General features: G+C 38.4%; 1 protein-coding gene across 1 annotated transcript in view; it reads left to right on the forward strand.

The window, feature by feature from the left end:
• galnt2 (UDP-N-acetyl-alpha-D-galactosamine:polypeptide N-acetylgalactosaminyltransferase 2) overlaps positions 1-22,837 on the forward strand; it is a 52,575-nt gene that overhangs the window by 16,568 nt on the left and 13,170 nt on the right. Inside the window, exons 2-7 of the mRNA XM_042000969.1 lie at positions 11,839-11,920; positions 17,055-17,208; positions 20,754-20,852; positions 20,947-21,014; positions 21,107-21,172; positions 21,278-21,399. Of these exons, the coding sequence (XP_041856903.1) occupies positions 11,839-11,920; positions 17,055-17,208; positions 20,754-20,852; positions 20,947-21,014; positions 21,107-21,172; positions 21,278-21,399 (591 nt within the window). The remainder of the gene's footprint in view (positions 1-11,838; positions 11,921-17,054; positions 17,209-20,753; positions 20,853-20,946; positions 21,015-21,106; positions 21,173-21,277; positions 21,400-22,837) is intronic.

Below are 22,837 nucleotides of genomic sequence, written 5' to 3' on the forward strand. Positions count from 1 at the left end.
GACTGTCCTGTGTTATCTTATTCTTTTGAAGTTTATCTACAGATTTTTATTCATGTTCAGATGGAAGGACTATGGAGGTCTTGGGAAAACCTTGGCTTTCTTCAAATGGTTTATTGTAGATGTTAAGGTGTGTTTAGGATAATAATTCTTTTCTGGTGTAGTTGTCATTGTGCAGTATAACTTTGAATTTCCACCCCAGAGTCTATTAAATCTCTTTTGAAGGTCTTTGGAAGCATTTTCTTTTTCAGAAAGTATTTTTTTTTCTCTTACAGGCCTCACCTTGGCCACCATCATTCCTGTTAACTGCACTCTCTTAAATCAATAATGAACACATTCCTGCAGCTTTTAGTCAGACATGGGTAGAAAACTGGTCTTAGGACTGTTTTTATGCATCACCCTCCTCTCTTTCATCACTCTGATGCGCATCAGTCAGACAAGACCTGCAAATGCAGTGAGAGTGATCACTCTTTAATGACAGAGCAAAACATTACATGGTCCACTCAGGCCCACATGTTGTGGATAAACCTACCAACACCTGAATGTTGCACCTTGTTTCTCACCTTTTTAGTCATCTATTTACTCATTTTCAATTTTCTTGCTGTTCTCCGCTTTGCCCTTGACAAGAGAGTGTGCATATTATGCTATATCTCCCTGCAGCAACACTTAAATAATTATGTAAAATCCTACCTGGCATGATGACGTTAAGGAATATCTTTTCACTTATGGGGACTTAAATCCGAGCATCAGTCCCACATTTTTTATTTTGGGATGTTTTTTTTTTCCACCTTTGTGTTTCTGCTGCAGGTAAAACTGGATGCTGCAACATGTAGATGAAATGACAGACTAAACTTCAATATGTCACAGTAGTGACTGAGGAAGACAGGGAAGGCATGAGTTGAGGGCTGAGCAGTGGAGGAGAGAAGAGCTGTAGGGAGGGGAGTTGAGGGTGAGGAAGATGAGATGCAGTAAAATGAGCTCAGGAGATGGGGGAAGGAGGGGCTCTTACATGAAAAGCTCAGTCATGTGTAGTTGACAGTTTTCTGCTTAAATTTGCTACCATCAAGCTCGGGGGGGCGGCTAGTTTCAACAGGCTGAACCTCTAAACTGTATTGTTGCTCTGTTGGATGACAAAATAATGTGAATACTAAGGCCCTCATCTGCATCCTCCCTCTTTCTCTAACCTCGCTCTCCCACAGTGTAATGACATTTCACTTATGGCAGTGTTTGAAGACTTGTTTTCAGCAACAAGCTTTTTTTCACTTCTTTTATCTGTAATGTTGAACTGCTGCCAGAAAATTCTCTGTGTGCTCTGTGTGTGTTTGTGTGGCCTTAGGACAGAGTTGTGATCAAAGAAAGAAAAAGTTTGACTTGTTCTTGTTTTTTTTTCCTTCTCCTGGATAAACAACTTTCAGCATGAGCCGCAGAGGACGGCATCACTGCAGGGGAACAAAATTAGGGATATTTACACGGTCACATTGCGAACATTGTCAGACTCCCTGAGTCTTATGAAGATTTGTGTCATGGCTCATATTTTATTTCCCTGCTCATGTTTTGGGGGATTATTCTGGAAATTGGGATGGAATGTTTTGATCTAACCTGTCTTACAGCAAACTTAGGTTTACTCTTATTGCTGAAATGAAGCCTCCTCATTCACATTCACACACCCTCATCCAAAGGCTCCACTGAAACTTATGTTTTTACAATCCTCTTTCATTTTATCTTTATAATTTCTAATCTTTTCAATCTGTATGTGGTTGTGATTCAGTTTTTGCATAAACTGTCGTGGCAGGAGGCTCTGTTTTGCCAGCAATAACAAAAGTGTGTCATCTAATCACCACATTGGAAAGTTTCCTTAGACATGGAGTTAATTTTGATAATATAATAAATCTCTTCACTTTGTATCAGCACTCTTAGATTTAAGGCATTAAACTGTGTGTTTGGTAAGAAAAGTTTTAAGAGCCAAGGTGCTCTAATTGTAACCCTGTTCAAGTCCAGGGCTGGACGATATGGCCAAAAAATACTTTTTGTATAACCAAAATCCGATTTTCAGTTCTTACTGATTTTTTTCCTCCTTTTTCTTTTTTTAAACTTACTAAAAACTATATTAAACTTAAAGCGTTTGAATGCAAAATGTTTGTTTTTATTTTTTTATTTAAATGAATGAATGAATGAATGACAGCAAAGGAAGTTAAAAAACGTCATAACTTTACCACTGTATAAACAGCTTCATATCTTGCATATAGATGGAAGAGACAACTGCCTCTGTGATCCCTTTATATCTGGATCCTTATCATACGGGATCTCCTACAGAAATAATTCCCCTGATGTTGGTAGTCTCTTAACGAGAGTTTGTGGGCTTGTCCTCTGCATCTCGAGGAGAGAAATTCCAGGCTTGAGTGACGACTCACTTTACTGTATATCTGTCAGTGCTTTCCGACAAACACCGTTCTGGTGTGAAGGGAGGGCTGAATCCACTAACTGTGGAAGCCCATAGAGAGAGTTTGCGGTGCATTCTTGTTTTTATCTCTGTCCAGCACTTTGAGCCAGTAGAGTTGTTAAAATTTGATTGGTTTGATTGATAACACTGTTGCAACAAACAACGGCAACATTAGCAAAAGAATGAAGTTTTGACAACAAATATTACCAAAATAATTATTACAGCAAGTACTACTACTAAGGTCATTACCACAGCTACATAAAAAGGACCATGGAGAATCTCAACTAGTGCTCATGATGTTTTGTTCAGATTAAACGTTTGCAGCTTGTAACACACCAGCCATCTCACCTCCTTCACTCATTTATTAAACAGTGAACTTGGGTGATGTCGCCGCTGCTTATTTGAAAATATCTGAAATTTTCCAACACTTGCTCGCCTCCTCTGCTGTCTTCCGTCTTTCATCTTTTTATTCTGAGTTAATTTCGCCACCACGTTTCTCTGCATCTCAGCAGTTCCACTTTGCTCTTGTTGATCATTTTAAAAAATATATAACCGTCAATTTGACCCATGTCATTTTATAGCACAGATGATTTTGTGTGTGCACAAGTGTCATTGCCAGACAGACCAATCAGCCACACTGATGTAATGTATACAATTTTTTTTTTTTTGTTTGTTTACTTTTTTTTATAAGCAGACCAGTCAAGCCACTTTTGGGTCCAGGCCACCGGGAATTGTCCCGCTTCTCCCGTGGGCCAGTCCGGGCCTGTGCAGAGGCCGCGTTGTCTTATGCTTTTTGGTTTTGCACACTATTGACTGGTTTCTGGGACAAGTTATTTAACTGGTTCTTTAAAGCTTACAAAATAGCTTTCCAACTGGAGGCTGGCTGCTAACAGGCCTACCTGCCTTGGCTGCTCGCAGGCTACAGCAAACCTACCGCCAGCAATGTGACAGTTTCTCATGCTGAGGATTATTATTGTTAACAGGCTGAACCTGATGGACTGGAAATCAACCTCTGCTCCCTACTTTCAGAAATGGCTAGCTGATTACACCTCTGTCATACCAATGGAAAGACCCAGGTCTATGAGGACTAATTCAATTGGAAAGTTCTCAGAGATTTGGGACCCATTTCTTGCTTGGTTGAAACACAGTACGTACATTTAGAATATAACGGGCAGTTTTATTATGTATTTATTCATCCATTTACCTATGCACTTTTATGTACATGTTTCTATGTTCCTCTCTGTTAATTCGCTTTAAAAATCAAAATATAAAATAAACAACAGTAGATTTAGGTGGATTTCGTCTAAAGTTGGCTAGGAGTCATGAATCAGAAGGTAGTGTGAGCTACTTGTTAAAGATTAGTTTTCCACGCTTAGTGATGGAATAAAACTGAAGACTGTTCTGACTTGAGAGGGAAAATCACTCCTGAGATGTTTTTGATGTTTATCAGCATCAGCAGGCTGGTTAAACACTCTCTTTTTTAGCTAGAATGGTGGGGAAAAGGGAGTCACATTTTGTTTGTAAAACCCTCTTCACTGTGTGTACTTAGGAAAGCTGTAGTTGGATGCCCTATGGGACAGCCAAAGCTGTGTCATAGATTTATGATATTGCTTTGAGCCTCGGAGCTGTTTCTCTCCACTTTTCAGGGAGGTCAGGTTTGGGTTCAGCCTGCTGAGAGCAATGGTTAGAGCTGGTCTGGCATCAATGTCTCGCTAAAGCAGGAGAGATGCTGGCTGTTGTAGTGGTTTGGACCACAGTCGTACGGCTGAAGGGCATATCTGCGGGTAAAAGCCTCCAACAGATGGTGTATAACAATATCTTTCACTGAGCTTAAATGAGATCAACACATTGGTGATGCTAAATATGGTCCTAAAACTGCCTTGTGTAAATAGGACACTAATGTTTACCTGTTTACTTGTAAGCTAATATTTTATCACATAATAAGAAATAGAACAGCTCCAGAAAATGAATTTTTATTGTAATGTAACAATACAGTTCGTTAGTTACATGCAGGGTAATTGGTTTTGTTTGCAAGCCTAAAACTAATGGTGGAAATAAAAAACATGAATGCCATTTTATGTTATCACTGCTGCTGTTCTCCATCAGGCTGTTTCATTACCACCTCTTCCTGTTGATCTTGACAGCTGATTTTTTGCTTTTAGTGATGTTGGGATGGATTAAAGTTGAAGAGCAAATCCCATCACTGGCACAACTTGTCTTATCAGAGATGTGATTTAATCTGGATTTTCACTGTGAAAGCAAACCTGGTTCGGCTTTAAAGTCGCACTACGTAACTTTATCATCTTAAAAAAATGTGTTTCCGCCTTACTTTGATGGCATGATGACATACATCATATACATTTCTGGAGCTGTCATTACCCAGCAGCATCTCAAGGCTGAGAAACATTTTCCTCTGAGACGCTGTGTCACATAGCAGCTGAGTTTACTTTACTTACCGCATCACATGCCAGGACCGGATATCAATGTGCTTGCCATTTTGAATACACACCATGGCTGATTCATCAAAGAAATGCAAAATGACATTTTAAGAGAAGGAGAGAAAAAGAAAGAGAAAGGGACAGAGCAAGAGATAAGATGAGTCAACATCAGACTGACTTTTACTGGCTGGAAAGAGCTCAGAGTGCAGGTAGGACGCAAGTTGGATGCTGAATTAGCCATCAGAGGGTGTGTCATTAAGAGAAATGTCGCGTAGTGCATCTTTAAGTCTGAACGTGTCAAAGTGTCACAACATTTGTTACACTTCATAGCTTTATTGATGTAGAGATGTTCCCCAAACACTGGTCAGATGGTTTTAGTTAAAGGAGCAAATTCTGTTGACGCATGTTTGGATGTAGCAGTCGTATGTGCCTCTCATGCCTAGCAGTGCTTTATTGTGTGTGTCTGTTGTTGGTGAACTCTTGACTCCTATCTGCAGTAATCTATCAGTGGATGTTATCAGATTACTGTGGATTATACTGATTATTAAAGGCTTAGATGAGACTAGATGACATGCACACTCATGGAAATGCAGCGAGCATGTGAGCTCACAACCCCCCACATACGCATAGATAAGCTGACACTTGTGAGAACACACATGGATGCCTGATCTGATCAGTTGGAAGCTTAAAGTCCATCCCATTATCAGAGAAGAGAGCTCATTTGTGCCCCATTTTGATCCATCAGTTGGTAAGAAAAAGTTTAGAAAGTTGTTTGAATCAAAATCCACCCGAAGTACTAATTCATTGTTGTGTACATAGTTTTAACAAATGAGTGTTTATTGTAAGCAAAGCTGAAAATGTTGCATGTATCCTGCCAGGTCTTACATTGGCTGTGGTTTCTTAATACACATTAATTCTTTCATACTCTGTGCACAGCAAGACTCTTATTTCTGTCCTATATGAACAAACAACAAAGCACAGAGATAATCACACACCACATGGTCGCCACGAGTTGTTGGATGGTTCACACCAAGAAAAACAAACCAACCACAGGATCAAAAACCTAAAAAGGCAGATGCAGCAAAATAAAAATAACCAGACTTTTTTTTTTTTTTTTTTTTTTTTACCAAAAGCTTTTAAAGAACATAAAAAAAATTGTTCCCGTAATTTACTGGCTCTGCTGGTTGGCACTGTAATGTCTATGAGCCCATGCAGCAGAATATGAAGATTTAGCCAAATTCAGCTGTGTTTATAGAAAGTTTATAACTTATTTAGGGTATGTATGTTTAAAAAGTTATTTAGATCCCAAGACCTTAGGATATTATGTTTATGAATTGGCTGAAGTAAATTTTTCACTTCCTAACATCAGTACTGGGCTCAAAGTTTTAGTGTTGACAGTTTTATATTGAATAGAACCAAGTAACTTAATATAAGCTATTTTGAATTACATGGGGGAGAACCACACCTGTAATTTCAGCTGTTCTGGGACATAAAGTCAAAACATACGTAATTCTCAGTCAAATCTAAAGAGTTTTGTATCTTTGGTCAAAAATACACTTCAGAAGGTTTTGCCCTCCATTGCCATGCATCCACTATCCATAGACAATGTTTAACAACATGATCGTCATTTATACGTACTTTCAAAGTGCTGTGGTGTGATTAAAGTGCACAGCATTGTAGTATATTCTTCACTGTACAAGTCTGTCTGCACCCTATCACCATTCAGCTGAAACTGCTGGGAACCTCTGCTGTGCACCTGTATTAGTGCATCAGCATGATTAACTCCTGATTTCAACAGTCTATTAGCTTTTTGAGAGCAGAGACTGGACTTGTCATACAAACACCATTTTTGGCCTTAAGGAATTATCTGATATATTTCTGTTCAGGCTTATTTTAAGCTGTCTCTCTCCCCTTTGTATCACCAATGATAGAACTGCTTATTGTATAGATAACATCCTCTTTGAATGGAAAGTTGTCTCTCTGACCAGCCAGCTAGGAACTGATTTTACACCATGACTAAAAAATGTAACTTTGAATGAGCCAGTGCACGTGTCTGTGTTTGTCCAGTGTGTGTGTGTGTGTGTGTGTGTGTGTGTGTGCCTGTGCGCATGTATAAAGTGTAGCTTTTGCCTTTATGTGCCATGACCATCTGTCATGTGACAAAGCAAACTGCTGCCTGAGTGACACATCAGAGAACAGAAAGAGACAAAAACGATGGACAGCAAGAAGGACTGAAAGATTGAAAAATGGGGAAAGATAATAAAAATATCTTTTTAGTGTTCATACCTTTCAGTGAGACGGTATGAACAGGAGGTCCACACCCTGGTCCAAACTTTTACGAAAAGCTCATTAGAGCTTAAGATCTAAGACCTGCAGGAGCAGAAAGGAAAATTCAGGGCAGATGTTCCAACCCTTCATCATCCATGGTCAGTTGTTGCAGCAGCTTTAAGTATCTTGGGACGGAGATTGACCCCTGCCTGTCCTTTTCACAATATTCTGAGTCCCTCTACATTAAAGGCTCAACAACATCTCCATCTGCTCAGAAAATTGAGAACTTTTAACGTCAAAAAAGACATTTTGAATCATTGAATTCACTCTCATCTATAATATTTCCTCCTGGTTCAACTTCCTCACCACTACAACTAAAACTAAACTCTCCTGTGTAATAAATCAGGCCAGTAAGATAACCAGAACCGCCCAACTTCCTCTGGCTGAACTGTACAAGCACTCAGTAAAGAGGAAAGCCACCTTCATCACTGAGGACCCCTCCCATCCCCTGCACTACTCTTTAATGTTACTGCCATCAGGCAGATGCTACAGAACCCCACTGGCCCAGAAAAACATACACAAAAATTAATTCATCCCCTCTGCAATAACTTTTCTAAATAGCACAAAATAGTTAGCACAGGTTAAATATGTTTTTATTTGTTGCTGTGAATGTGAATTATTGAGAATGTTTTTAAAAGTGCTGGAGCTGTGTCGAGGACGAATTTCTGTTTCTGTAAGATAATTTTAGTTATCTATCATCCTATCTATGCTTTTCTTATCAGTTAAAGTTATGGCAAGATTTACTCCTCTGCAAAGTAGAAGCAGTAAAGCTTAGCATAGCATATTGACTAGAAATAGAAGTAAAAATCTCCAGCCTCCAGTCTGCAGGACCAAAATGTTCCTGCAAGCAGTTTTAATTTTGAATGATGTCTTATATCCCCATTTAATGAAGACTATTTCCAGTTCACAGTTAATAAATAATGTTATTCTCAACCCCCCCATCAAAATTATTCATAAAGAATAAATTTTTGAGCTAAAAACATGCAGAGAAGTGGTTGGCAGACGCTAACAGCTGCTGTCGGGAATCTTGCCCTCACAAAGTTTATTCACTGGTGTCACATTCATTAAAGCTGAAAGTCAATGTTTCTCTACAAATGACAAATAGAGCAGTTTGTGTAGCAACACTTGCTTCACAGGTCTACTCTAGTGATGCCGTATTCGATTACAAATGACAACTTGTATGTTCAAAATTTCTTTAAGAGAAAAATCAAGGAAAATATTACCAGATGTTTTACTATTTAGAGACCCTGGTAAAAATTCTGCATTTTAAGTCATTGGCTACTGTGAAATGTTTAATTTGATATGTTTTAATTTAATAACACATTGGCAAATCACTGGTAGAGCATAATATACTCATTTCTTCCATGAATCAAGTTAACTATATAATGGCCAACAAGAATGTCCTTTTAATAGCAAAGCATAAAGCAAACTTTTTAATATGTCGAAGGTGCAGCTTCTCACTTCTGAGCAACAAATGAAGCATAATGGATGGATGGAGATGAATGTGGGGAGGCCGAGGAAACTTAATCTAAGCTTTGGTTATGATGTCTGAGCCTAGAGGCTAATTTATAAATGGCTCACTGAATAACATCTTTCAGACCTAGGATGCCCTAAACATAGTGACCAAGTTGTTGAGTTTTACCTAAAGTGCTAAAACACGAAGTGTTTTCTTGTTTCACAACATATACCCTTCAAACCTACTTTTACATGATGGTTAATGCTTGAAACCTTAATAATATCTCTGGATTGAGGTGTTACAATGAGGTGCCTTTGTCTTTATTTGTGTCTTTTCATTCAGATGTGTTTTTTTCACAGAAACAATGGGATACGATACACCTTTAATTGTCACACACGTCTGAAGACGTATTTATAGCAGCCATTTCTTGCTATGTCACATGAACGGCTCCTTAAAGCAATCCGTTCTTCATATCGTCCCCTAATGTTTTCTGTCTTGCTGGTATCTGTGATGGACCAGAATTTCCATAAATCACAGAGAAGCATGCAAAGTTCACCTTTATTGCACGTTTTGTTGTACAACTTTCTCTAGTTACGCTTTTTTTTTTCTCCCATTTTCCATTATTTTATCCTGATTTCTCATCTATTTAAAAGGTAACATCAAGGATAACCTCTGACTCCGCAACTTAAAATAAACATTTTTAATTGAAAATGAGCTAAAAAATTTGTCCTCACTAGGACTTCTTCATGAGGGTAAAAATGCTTAAAGAAGAAAAAGGAATAATGCTGGAAGCACTTTTTTCCCCAGCAAAAGCAGAAGAGAAAGCGGTGGGTTTCTGACAGGAAGCAGCAGAAAATCTTATCTTAATAGTCTTTCAACGCTCTTGGCAATAAACAGGAGGATCTTCACCAGGCTGTCGGCAATATCCCCTTTTTATATATATTTTCTGTCAATACTTGTTCAGCTACAGCTAGTCTTTCTCTTGACTGTAAAAATACAGTCCATTTATCATTTTACAATTTACCAAGGCTTAATGCAGTGATGCTTCTTCAGTTTTGGGCCCCTGGTGTTGATGCTGCTGACTTACCGTCACACTGTCATGACTTAATTAGACTTGAATGGAGCTGAGTTAACGTTATTAGTAGCAGCTGTGCTCTTCCTTCTGTTACAAGTCAAAATGTGAACATGCCTGTAAGCTGTTGTACATGCTCCCACTGCATCACTGTCATAAGTCACTTATTGATGCTGGGAATATTTACCACTTTTGTCTCACAAACTCAAGGATGAGAAAGATTATTCCAAACAACGTTGACTTAAGTCAGTTGATGAAACTGGATTTCTTTTTCTTTTGGAAAAGCTGCCTGTCAGAGCTGTTTGCCTGGTCTATGCAGTGCTGCAGAAGGATCCTGCATCTCTGTGCACATGCCCAAATCAGTCTTGTATTTTCAAGACATTGTAAGATAGATGTAGTTTATGATAATTTAAGTCTATTTGGAGGCACGTGTAAATAAAACACATGGCAGAGTAAATGATGAGCAACATTTAATTTACACAAAAGCCGACATTGTGTTGCTGGACTTGAAAAGTGAAGAAAGGCATAAAAAGGGTGAAAATGACTTTCGTTAATGCTTCTCAAGGTGTATAAATTGTCATCTAAATACTATTGTTGTGACATCAGTTTTTCCTAAAGCTGTAAAATAACCTGATCAACATGCATCTTGGAGATGCTAAAGGTGAAACTAAACCACGGGGCAGAAGAGACAGGTGAACAATAGCATTAGTAACCCAGGCGCAGCAGGCTGGACAGTACTGAATGGTGCTAATTGCACTGCCTCCCTCTGTATCGATCCAGTTGCTTTTAATAGTCACAAGGATGAATGATTCACTAATCTATTTGTGTAAATGGTGAAGGCACAAGTATGACTAATATTTTTTTTTCTCAGAAAAATTCAGTAAGGAATGAAAGAAGAAATGATCAGGACAAAATAAAAGGGAATTATGTGTGAATGTGAGCTACAATGGATCATTTAACCTGGTTCCAGACCAGTTTTAAAGAGTGATGAAGTGAAACAAAGTGGATTTTCTGTCTTCAGAGAGGATAAGTGAAGTGATTAAAATAAATGTTCTGTTTAAGTGTTTCTGAAAAGAGGTTTATGATTGTTCAACACATTGAAATACTTGTTTATTGCGTTCAAAACTAATAATAAAACACTTAAAGACTTTATCACCTAAAAAAAAAAAAAAAAAGCTGAATGACCTGAAACAAGCAGTTGTGTTGATTTAAAACATTTCCTCTTTCTTGGATTTTAGTTTTGCAGCTTTTGCTTGACACTCTTATATAGTTGATTTATCTTGATTAACATTTCTAAAACTCTGATCTCACCAGATTTTACCAGGCAGTGAGGTAAATATTTGGGTGTTTTGATCGTGGAGTCTTGCCTACTATTCTTTATCTCCTCCTTTCTTCTTGCTGTCAGCTGGTTTCTGCTTGCTGTGTTTCAGCATCAACTGTGTGTATGTAATCTAATGAGTGTGAGCTCTTTTAAGTTGCATAAGCAGATCAAGATGTCACATCAAGCCTCTTCCAATCTAGTGTGATTTCCAAGCTTTATCTCTTTCCTTCTAGACCTGGAAAAAGTTTTTCACACCTCATCACCCCGTCTTGTCTCGTGTAACACATCGTCTAAACCAGTCTTCTATCTAGTTTACAAATTGCTCAGAACACATCAGACGTGTCTTTCAACTGATTTGAAAAAGCGGGAACACATATCTTCAGCATCCTTTCACTGGTTCCCTCTCTGTTTCCACCTTGGTTTTAAGATAGTTCTGCTTTCTTTTAATGTTTAAAAAATTTATCAGCTCTTATTGATCTGAATCTGAAGAGTGCCATGGGTGACAAGCCAGTTTCTTTTAGTTGTTCAAAGAATTAAAACACAAGGGGGCTCAAGCTTTTGAGGCATCTGCTGCAAGTCTGCGGAACAGTTTACAGTTTTATATGCACCACTCAGATTGTAGAGATATTCAAATCATCACTGAAGTCTTTATTATCTCTTGTAAGTTTCACTGGACCATGAAGCATTTTGTTCAGTTTTTCTTGTTTTTAAATGTGTTATATGAATAAATTTTACCTTAACTTTGTGAGAAATATGTAAAGAGTGTTTTTTTTTTTTTGCTTTCAGGATGAGTGGGGCTCCAGTGAATCTTCCAGAAATGCTCGCAATTCTGATGATAAGGCCCAAAGCCCAGACACTCTGCCACCAGGTAGGAATGTGACAAATGTTTCTCTCGACCATCAATGTGAAGTTTGTTTCTATAACTCGAAAGCCTAATAACTCTGAGGACACAACTTTTCAGGGTTTCTGCACAAAGTTCATGGCCAAAGTTGCAAATACCACTTATATACCACAATTAGTAACACTTTTAGAAATGCTTATTACATTTTCGTCTTCAGTTATGTGACCACAGGGCAGCGTTCACAGCGATCCAGTTCAACACTGTGATGACCCTCTCTGAGTACATCACACAAAAAAAAAAGACATGCACATTGTCCTTCCCTGGGAAAACATGGGTCCAGATGCATGAACAATGCAGTGAAAATGTGGGCACATCATGTATTTTTCAGACCACGCATACACACCGTTTTAGAACAATGTAGTCCTGACATGAGGTGAGAAAAGTGAGAAGAGGCAACATAATTTACCATAAAAAAGACAATTTCACAGATCTTGCACAAATGTTAGTGACTCTTAATTTTGTTTCCTGTGTGCTATAAATGATTGCAGCTGTGCACTGTGCAGAATGGCTGAGAACAACCTCACTAATGAGACTTAAAAAAAAATGGGATTGTTCTGTTTCAGGGCAAGATTGTCTCATAGCTTTCCAAAGAGCTAAATATACCAGGATCCATCTGTACATTTGTCTCTCCTTCCTAAACACCACCAAGCTAGAAGAGTGTAGCTCTTCTTTACAGGCTGCACATTCATCTGTTGCAGATAGAACAGCAGTTTGTTGGTCTTCTGCTGAAGCTCTACTGTGACATGCAAGCTGATGCATGTTTTGGCCACTGGTTTATAATCCTACAATTTTGGTTTTAGCTTAGCAGGGCTGCTTGCTCCGAGCTTACAGATCGGATCATGTGTTACTTCGTAAATTCAACAAGTCAGCAAATAAAACACATTTCCTCTTTCTTTGTTTCACTGCTGAATGTATTGGGTTTTATAAACTGAGTCATCTTAACTGTTACTTTTATTGTCATGACTGTGTAAGTGTTATGGAAACGATTGATATTGATATGCAAGGGGAATGCCCCCCCCCGCCCCTCCAAAGTTTTAGTCTTCATCTCAAATGTATGTAATGCCACTTTATCAGTTATCAGACTGTGCAGCTCCATCTGTTACCACAGAAAGCTTTATCCAGCTTATTTTTCTCCCACACATGCAATTGATTTGCATATTACACACTGATAAACACTTAGATATCAGAGTTCATTATTTTGTCCAGGAGCCTTTCATCATGTGGAACTTGCTGGGGTAAATCGCACTCATTTTCTGATCCATGGACAACTGCTCTATTTTCTCAGCCCCAGACAGTAGAATTAAGCTTGAGATCTTGTTCTGAAATATACCAATTCATTCAAAGAAAAGGACTGGATTGTGCAGTGATGTTGGCAACTGTGCTGTTTACACTGCCTCTGGCACTCTTCATGCTGAACTGTTGTTTACATTGCACAATGCACACGTCACAGCACATTCACTCTGTTGAGAGAAACCATAGTCATTTACTGCACGTGGCCAAGGCATAAAGCAAACCCATGAAACGGATCTTTTGTCAGCAGGATATTTGACCAGGATCCCCCTCAGGATCTGGAGAGCGTTCCGTATCTCATTTCGTAGAGTTGTGGTTGAACTAAAGGGAAAGGCTCAGCAAATATATCCCAGCTGCTGAGTATGTGCATGGTAGACACTCCACTCTGCATTCATATATCATAGTATTCCACATTAAACTCTGACAACCAAATACATTTCCTTGTCAGAATGCGGTAACACATGTGACACATTGGTGAAATGTCATTTACATTTGAAGAGTACATTTCCCTTCCCACACAGCTACATGGTTTTATTACCAGAATAACACAAACATTCTCATCCGTTCTGTGTTTAAAACAAACCTCAGAAGGAGAGGGAGAGGATGGTGCATCACAACCAGATGTCTGATACAAACTTAAAAGGTTATATCCATTAAGTTATCCAGTAAAAGTCACAAATCCCACAAAAGCAACTATCCAGGGTGCAACGGCTTATAGCAGAGGAGAGCAGAATGCTGGAGGAGAATCGGAGCAGGGCTTTTTCATTCATGCCTCATTGTCAGCTAGACTCAAAACTTCAGCAGCCTCTGCTCGTCCTTTGCAAACACTGAGCACACACTTTAAAATAAAACTCCCATTTAAAGGTTGAAGTGAGGCCATTGCATCTTCAGGATGACTTTAACCTTGACAATAACAGCATGTAAAAATATCATCCAGTGTGCAAACACACTTAAGAATAGAAGTGACGAGCAGAGGGTGTGGGAGAAGGAGGGAGAATACAGGAGTAAAAGATGGAAAAAAAAAGATAAAGCTTTGAATGAATGTGGAGATGGTGAGTGATGAAGTTGGTGCTCACACTCTTCTAAAATGTGTTGCTTACAGCCACTAAAACAAACTTGAAGATGTGAAAATGCATCACTTAGTATAAAAACTTGATTGCAAAACATGGAAATAAATTAAATACGATTGCCTTTTTTTCATGCCTAATTATTTTCAAAGGCTGTTTAAAAATGTTTCATGATTTTTTTTTTTTTTTTTTGTGAAAATTGTTTCACTTGACAGACATGAAATCATTTATTTATTATTTTGAACGTTAATATAAATATATGGCTTAAGTTGAAGACTTATTCATTTTGAGGTTATGTACTGACAAGAAAGACCTACTAAGTCAGTGTGGTTTTAAAGTTTCTTGCTGCTGTTACCATATACATGCAATCAATAATAGCTGGATTTATGCCCAAGCATACTTTATGAGCTGTTTTGTTTTACTTATGAGAGGCACAACAGCTCTGCATCACTGATCTCTCTGTTCAGAGTAAAAAATCTGGCCAGGTTTAGTACTGGGTTTCTTGAGTTTACAGCCTGGAAACCAGACAACTATGAAAGCTCCGGTTTCATTTGCTCCAGCAGAATTAGTCTGACCTTCCCTGGCTTAAACAGATTTCTCTGTTTCTTGTTATTTCCAATTACAACCAATATCTTGAAAAATGAGGGGGCAAATTATTACATAAATAAAGAGTGTGGCAGTGTTGAGCATTGTCAGTCTATAAGATCCAGTTTGCAACATTTGTTGTATTTTTTTGTTGTTTCACAGAAATCCAGTGTCATTTTTACCCAGCTTTGTTATTTGTGTCTGTAGAATCACATGAAAATAAGGATGTCCTTAAGGGACAAAAACACATTGATTTGTCCTGTTTTTAGAGGCAGAAGTGGTTTCCCTCTTAGAAGCAGAGAGAAAGGACAGGGAATTCAGCTGTTTGCAACTTGCTACTAAATCCTGCACACTGTATTCTAAAATTAACTAAATTGATATTTCTAATATCTGGCTTTGGTCTGTTTACATATTTCTGTTGCCTAGTATACATCAATTTTAATTGCTCTGAGCAGCTGTTACATCCAGAGATATTTTTGTCTGCACACATTGATTATGCCCTTTGGGAAAAGGGTGAAAGATGTTGCTTAGCAAAAAAAAAAATTGAAACACTTCGCTTTTGAGTGTGTGCTTGTTAAGCAGTATCAAGCATGAATTCTTCTTACTTGTTGCCATCACTTGGAAATGCGACAGTGCCGAGGGAGTTTACAGAAAATGTTGACATAAGCACCAACCGGTCGGTAGGAGTGGGTTGAAACGGCTAAGTGAAGAGAATTGAGGGAGAATGAAAACTGTTCAAACGGCTGTAACAGAAACCAACAGACCACACCTTTCATCAGCACAGAGCCAAAGGGAGTTAGACAACAAACCAGGCTTCTTAAGATAGATGGATGTTTTTGCTAAGTGCAAATGTGAGTTGTGTTGTAGAAAAATTAATTACCACGAGTCTGGTTGAGAGAAAGTGTAACAAGGTTTATTTAGGAAAAATACTTGCAGCAATTCTACAGTTGCTTTTTTTGGTTCAGCATACTAATAAAACCACATTATCGAAAGAGACTCCAACAAAGACTTAAACAAGTATCAGCATCAGTTTCACTGCAGTAATTACTTGCTGGCATTAACATGAATATCAGCAAGGGCATCGCTCTCTTCCACATGCAACAGTGTCTCAAGTACTGTTATATGGGCTCAAGCAGAGCATTGCAAGCTTTTGCTAATTAACATGCCAAACACAATCACATGGTGCCTGGGAAGACGCACACGCACATTTTCTCCTCATCAGACTCTGTTGCTGTCTGTCTCCGTCATGCACACACTCATCTACGCTGATACTGTAATCTCACTCCGCCATAAGCTCAAGACAAGTCATTAACATAGCAGCTGTACTCGGCTAATGAGTTGCTTTATTATTCGTGTGTGACTGTGTCTCAGCAGTCAGTAATAAACTGTGAAATTAAACATAACTTTCTTTATATAGGGTGCCATGATCTTAGTAATCTGCTCAGACACCACCTGAACAAAGTGAAGTTTGATGATGTTGTTTTTAAAACGTATTGTACCATTTAAATCCTATTTCCCAAAGTTATATTTTGAACTACAGCAAAGCAGTAAATTTATGGGATTTCTTTATTTTCTAACTCTCCACAGTGCATAATGATTTTTTTTATTGTGTGTGCAAAAGTAGTCTCGCCCTGTCTGCTGAATTTTCCTCAGCATATTCCTGGATACATGCAGCATACATTTCCTGTCAGCTTTTCGAGGTGCCATGTTGCTGCCGTGTCAAGCTTCAGTTTGGAGTGAGACTTCATTCCTGTCACTCACCAAGGATTCTTGCATCAGCCAGGCTCCTGTCTGCATTTTATACTCCCACTGATGTATAATCCCATTTATTCCTAAGACATATTTCCAGCCTTTGTGACAGTCTTTGGTAATGGCTTTCATTGTTTGAATGTGCTGCGTTTATTTAGCATTATTTCACTTTGAGTAAATGTTGTTGTTGTTTTTTGTTGGTTTTTTTTTTGTTTGTTTTGAAAACCTTGATTTATGTTATTGGTAAATACACATACTAAAAAATTGTAGTTATGATTTTGTCCTGTTTGATTTCTGTCTTGTAACCTGTCTGTTTTGTGGCTGTCATGTTATACATTGAACACACATGACACATCTTTTGTTGACTTTAACCGGCAGTTTTATTAATGTGTTTGTGTGTGTGTGTCTAGGCAAGGTGCGCTGGCAGGATTTTGACCAGGATCTGTATGTTGGAGCCACTGTGGTGCGACCAGGTCAGGACCCTTACGCCAGGAACAAGTTCAACCAGGTGGAGAGTGACAAACTCCGAATGGACAGAGCTGTGCCTGATACAAGACATGATCAGTACGTACAGTCATTAAGATGGAAAGCGTGATGCTATGCCTCTTTAATTTCATGTGTTGCGTGTGTGATTATATTTGTACATGCTGTCCTCTGTCGCCTGGTGATTTGACTAATTGGTACCAGACAGGATAAAATCTCCTGGGAACTCCCACTATTGTTGTGTATCAGATGAAACCAGGAAGTGGCTGTGAAGCAGACGCGCTCTATGCTTTGTGCCCCAGATATAAAACAACCTCCTGAAATGGTTGGCAATTGTTTTGGTAATAAAATACATGAGGAGAAAAAAATAAAGCATGTCATAATGTCAGTTCAATTCCTTTGAGAAAATTACGTCCTTGTAAGTCTAAATGTCACGTCTGTCTCATGTCCTGTTTTAATCATAATTGAATTTAAGTGTATCTCTCTGACATTTATGAGCCCGGTCATGTCACAGCTTTTTCATGTCTCTGCTGTAGTTTGACAAAGCTGAAACACATTTAAGTAAACTTTATCTTACTTCGCCATAACTCAGGATTTAAATTATTAATAAAAAGTTTAGGGTAGGTCCAGTATTAAAAAAGAATGCTACAAAACTGCCCATTGCCATTAGTTATGCATTCATGTGAACTAATACCAGGTCAACGCAATAACAAAAGCTGATAAAATGACTTTCAGTCTGCAGCAATTCTCTCGTCTTTTTAGGCTGCACTTTTAAGGAAAAGTTGCTTTATTGTCAGATTTATGTTCACCTTACTGTCAGTTGTCATCCCAGTAAAAAGGGCAAATATGACAGTCTGCAAAGTTTAATACATGGACAGGAGTGCTTTAATTCATTTTGACTTACTTCCTCCAGAAGTACTTGATGAAAGCTTCAGACAGCACAGATGTGGAAACCGTTTAGTTTTGTTATTTTGTTCTACTAATCTTTGGTAGCTGTCTGTACGCTCCACTGTTTGTCAGATGGTTTTCTCTTCTCTCAGTTGTGTTTTTACACGGTTGTCTGTCTGCAATAACTCACTTCCCACAAGATTTCAGAACAACACTCATCTGTGTGCAAGACTTCAGTTTCATGTAAGACCACGTCTGTTTTCATGTCAGTCTTTTCTGTAATGTCACACACGTGAAAACAATTTAAGTTATTATTAGACCAACACCTAAATACCATTGTCTTCAGTGACAATTAAGATCAGGGCTCTTAACTATGGTCTTTGGGGATCACTGTCCTGCAGATTTTAGCTGTATCCCAGTAATTCAAGTCAGGTTGTTGAAGCAGGAAAACATCTAAAACCTGCAGGACAGTGGTCCTTGTTGATTAGAGTTGAATAAACTTTATTAGAAAAAAAATAGGGTTCAGGTTTAAAACTATCTGAATTATCCTGTAAGACCTTTAAAAAAAAATCCACAAATGAGTTTTCTTTTTTTTTTTTTTTTTTTTGTGGATGTGTCCTCAATATGTGTCCTCTTGTAAATAGTTCTACAAAGTTTCACAAAGCACAAGAATCACAAGATCTACAGCGTAGACAGTCAAACCCAAGGTTAGGGTTAGTCAAACTGTGCTGAAACCACATAGCGGCCCTGAATCATCGTCAGCCTGCTCTTTAAATAGGGCTGATGAGCCAGGACCAGATGGAGACGAAGAACAAGCAGCCAGTCCTGGTTCAGGGATGTCACAGTCAGCCAATCGCAGGCAAGGGCTAGCATAGCAGGGGTGGATCCATACAGCTGTCCAATTGTCTAGGTGGGATGACACAGTCAGTTTAACATATCCAGAGGCCGTGGGCTGTAACAATCTAGCAGTACATGATCTGAAAAGATTTCATTCCATTTAACTTGAAAACAAAAGGCTGAATCTGATGTGTGAGCCATCATGAGAACCCCTGTATGGATGAGACATTGAGAACTTGTGATAACTCAAAAACCAGGATGCTTTGTGACACATTGAACTGGTTATGTGAATAATTTCATGCCCTGACTGAGAACGTATCCTTTTGATAATTTTGGAATAGTTAATTCCAACAATGTTATTTTTAAAGCATGCATGAGCACTCTTCTAGGTTTTCACATCATTCTCTTGGGTTTTAGCAGGAACATTAATAGCAGTTACTCTGCTGTTTCCAACAAATAACTGATTTTATTACAGCTGTTAAGAATTTTAAATAAAATGGGCTACATCTAACTGAAGACACAAAGAAGTAATACCTCTTCCTTCATTGTCATCTTAATAGGGTATGTCATTAAATTCAATAAGCAGTTTTATGCTGACATCTATCAGGATTCACACACCGATCCAAAGGCTATTTATATAAAGGCAGTCATCTGGCCTTGCTGATATATTGACTTAACTTAGACAGTTGGAGCCATTGGCTTACTAAAAGTGCATGATGCATTTCATATTGATCTGGCAGCGATGTGTCATTTTAACAGTGCGCAGACTTTTTAGAAATGAAAAGTGTGTGATGGTTCCACCAAAGGTGGTCCAAGGAAACTGATGCTGTTGCACACAATTCTCAAAATCCTTTTATGTTGGTGATGATTTAAAGGTATAAGAATACAGTGCACACAGCTGGAACTAGACCTGGACCATAGTACAGCAGAGGAAGGTGATCTAGTCTAGTCTTGTCTTTCTTTCGTGTGTGTGTGTGTGTGTGTGTGTGCCCATGGGTATGCGTGCTTATTTCCTGGAGGAGATGGCAGCGGCTTTTAATCCAGTTAGGCCATGTGATGATGTTATAAAACCTTGTCCTGGCATTCATGGGAATGTTGTATTGATACGTACCATCTACTGAAACATTAGACCACATACATCCCCTTTTTAACGACAAGTGCTGCCCTGTATGTGTATATGTATATATATATATATATATATATATATATATATATATATATATATATATATATCTCTGACTTTTTACTGAGGGTGCTATGTCGAAGCTACAAGAATGGAAAGAACTGTCTTTACAAAAATCCACGCTGTTCAGCCACAACATTGTGTAAGTCCTCATTTTGCTGTCTAAACACACGTGGTACATTCTTTCATACAGTTGTCTACAGTGTTGGACAAAATTTGCTGTAGTATTTCAATCTGAACATGTTGTCATATGCCCCTCTTTCTCCTTCTCCTCCTCCCCCCTTTCCTGTCTTGTCAATCCCAACCCTGTCGTGTCTTGTCACCAATGTTTCTCCATTTTAATCTGAGTGAGGATTTGCTTTTTTGAACATGCAATTGCACAAACATACACATACAATCTCTTGGGATTTTGCTCCTTCATCTCCAGAAGCCACAGTCATTCCCTGATTCAGCAGTGCATTACTCTGCAAATGTGTGCCTGTATATGCTCGTGCATCATCTTCGTGTCTGTGCGTGTGCACCTCAGTCACTGGGTGCAGAAATCCAATCTGTTATGTTTAACGCTTCAAGATCTATTTAGATCTGTTTCAAGCTCGCATATTTATCCCTGTGCTTTTGTGTTGAAGTTAATCCACACATGCAGGCATTTATACTTTTGTCATTAAGTATGTCTCTGTTTCCATCTCTGAATTGTGTGGTTGTCTGTGTGTGTGTGTAGCTGCAGACATAAACAGTGGAAGTCAGAGCTGCCGGCCTCCAGTGTAGTCATCACCTTTCATAATGAAGCTCGCTCTGCTCTGCTGCGGACTGTGGTCAGGTAGGTTAATGGTGTGTGTATTCTTCTACTTTAATATGTTGCCTAGGAATCTTTTTATTTACTTTTTATTTGAATAATTTTTTTGTTTTTCCAGTGTTTTGAAGAAAAGTCCTCCTCACTTGGTCAAAGAGATCATTTTGGTTGACGATTACAGTGATAACCGTAAGTAATGTTAGCAAACACAGAGCACAGACAAACCTTTTCACATCGGTGTGTAGATTTAATTAAAATATATTGCTTTGTGTGTGTTCTAGCGGAGGATGGAGCGCTTCTGGGAAAGATTGAGAAAGTACGCGTCCTAAGAAACGATCGAAGAGAAGGTATTGAGGAGAAAGTATTTATGAAAAAACAAAACACACACACACACAAAAGAAAACAATGAGGTTTAGGGTTTTAATCAAGTTTCTTTTTGTATCTTCACTCAGGACTGATGCGTTCAAGGGTTCGCGGGGCAGATGCTGCCACAGCACCAGTCCTTACCTTTCTGGACTCCCACTGTGAATGTAATGACCACTGGCTTGAGCCACTACTGGAGAGAGTGGCTGAGGTACACATACTAAAACACACACAGAGACACATTTGTCTCTAGTTGTTTGAGCACTTTGCTTAAAAATGCCCACTCTCCTGTAAAAGCAGAATCCACAGGGTTTAATAGCCAACGAGAATGTGCCTGGGCATTAGCCACACTAGTTAAAATCAGTAATATTCCTAATGAGCTACAGCTATGGTTCTGCGTATTACAGGCTTACAAAAGCCCCAAATTCATTGTGTTTAAACTTCTGTAACGCACTCTCAGTAACACTTTGTTCTGACCGTTTAGGAAAATAACTTGCAGCCCTCGAGGAAAAGGGTTCTCCTCTACTGATTTACTCCATTTGGTGAACAGCTCTCAATTTGCTGTGAGAATACCCTAGATAGGCATTTTAATTAAGTTTACCAAATATGTCAAGGGTTTAAAAACTAGTGGAAAATTATCTGCCTATCATTTTGCCACCTTCCTTCATTAAAGACATCATGAAAAAAAGTGGTACAGGAAATGAATGGCATACATTACAAGCATTTTTATTAAATGAAAGGTCACAGTTTGATCTAACAACAAAACACCATCTAAAATTACAAAATGCTGCATAGAAGCCACTAAAACAGTGGAAGTGTGTGAAAGAGATGATTTTCTGCCCATGCAGATCCCTTCTCTGGTATTTAAAAAAAAAAAAACGTGCTCCATCCCGAGCTCAGCAGGGGTTTATTTGCAAATAATAGTGATTAAATTACTTGCATGTGTAGGGGAATTTTTTCCTCCTTCCCACACAGGTCAGAAGCAACTACGAAGCAGCACCTCTAGAGGTTGTTAACATTTATGTGAAATATAAGGAGCACATGACGTTGGCCCATTTTTGCAGCTACAAAGCTTCATGTTTCTTTTGTTTATGACCCAACATGATCTATGATATAATTTATTTTATCTTTGGAGATTCTCACAGGCAGGACTGTTATTCCTGTATTTTTAAGGTGGAACTATATAGACATAAACTTGGCTCCATTGTATATAAACAATACAGGCAAATTTTAGAGTAAAGCCCTCAAACCACTTGAAAATGAGCATCCTGACTGTTATTTTAATCTTAAGTGAGATGCTGTCTGGAAAATCAAGGTTATTCCTGAATTATGTATCCAGTTTGACTGAAAATGATCAGATTCTACATTTAATTATCAGATTCTAGTATTTTGTTATTCCCAAGTTAAAAAAAAAAATGTCTAGATCTGTTGGTAAAATCTAAAAAAAAATGCAGACATAGAAATGTACTTTTTGTTTCTTGGTTTTACGAAAAAGGAAGAAGAACTGCAATTATATTATGAAGCTACATTTGTCATATAAAAATGTTTCAGGCCAAAATAAATAAACTCACTCAGTAGCTGGAGGCTTGTTTTTTGTTACTACCATTCAGGCCACTTCAGCAGTTCTTTGTCTAACTGCTGTATGATGT

This window comes from Melanotaenia boesemani, chromosome 1 (assembly GCF_017639745.1).
Source record: "Melanotaenia boesemani isolate fMelBoe1 chromosome 1, fMelBoe1.pri, whole genome shotgun sequence".
NCBI lineage: Eukaryota > Metazoa > Chordata > Actinopteri > Atheriniformes > Melanotaeniidae > Melanotaenia > Melanotaenia boesemani.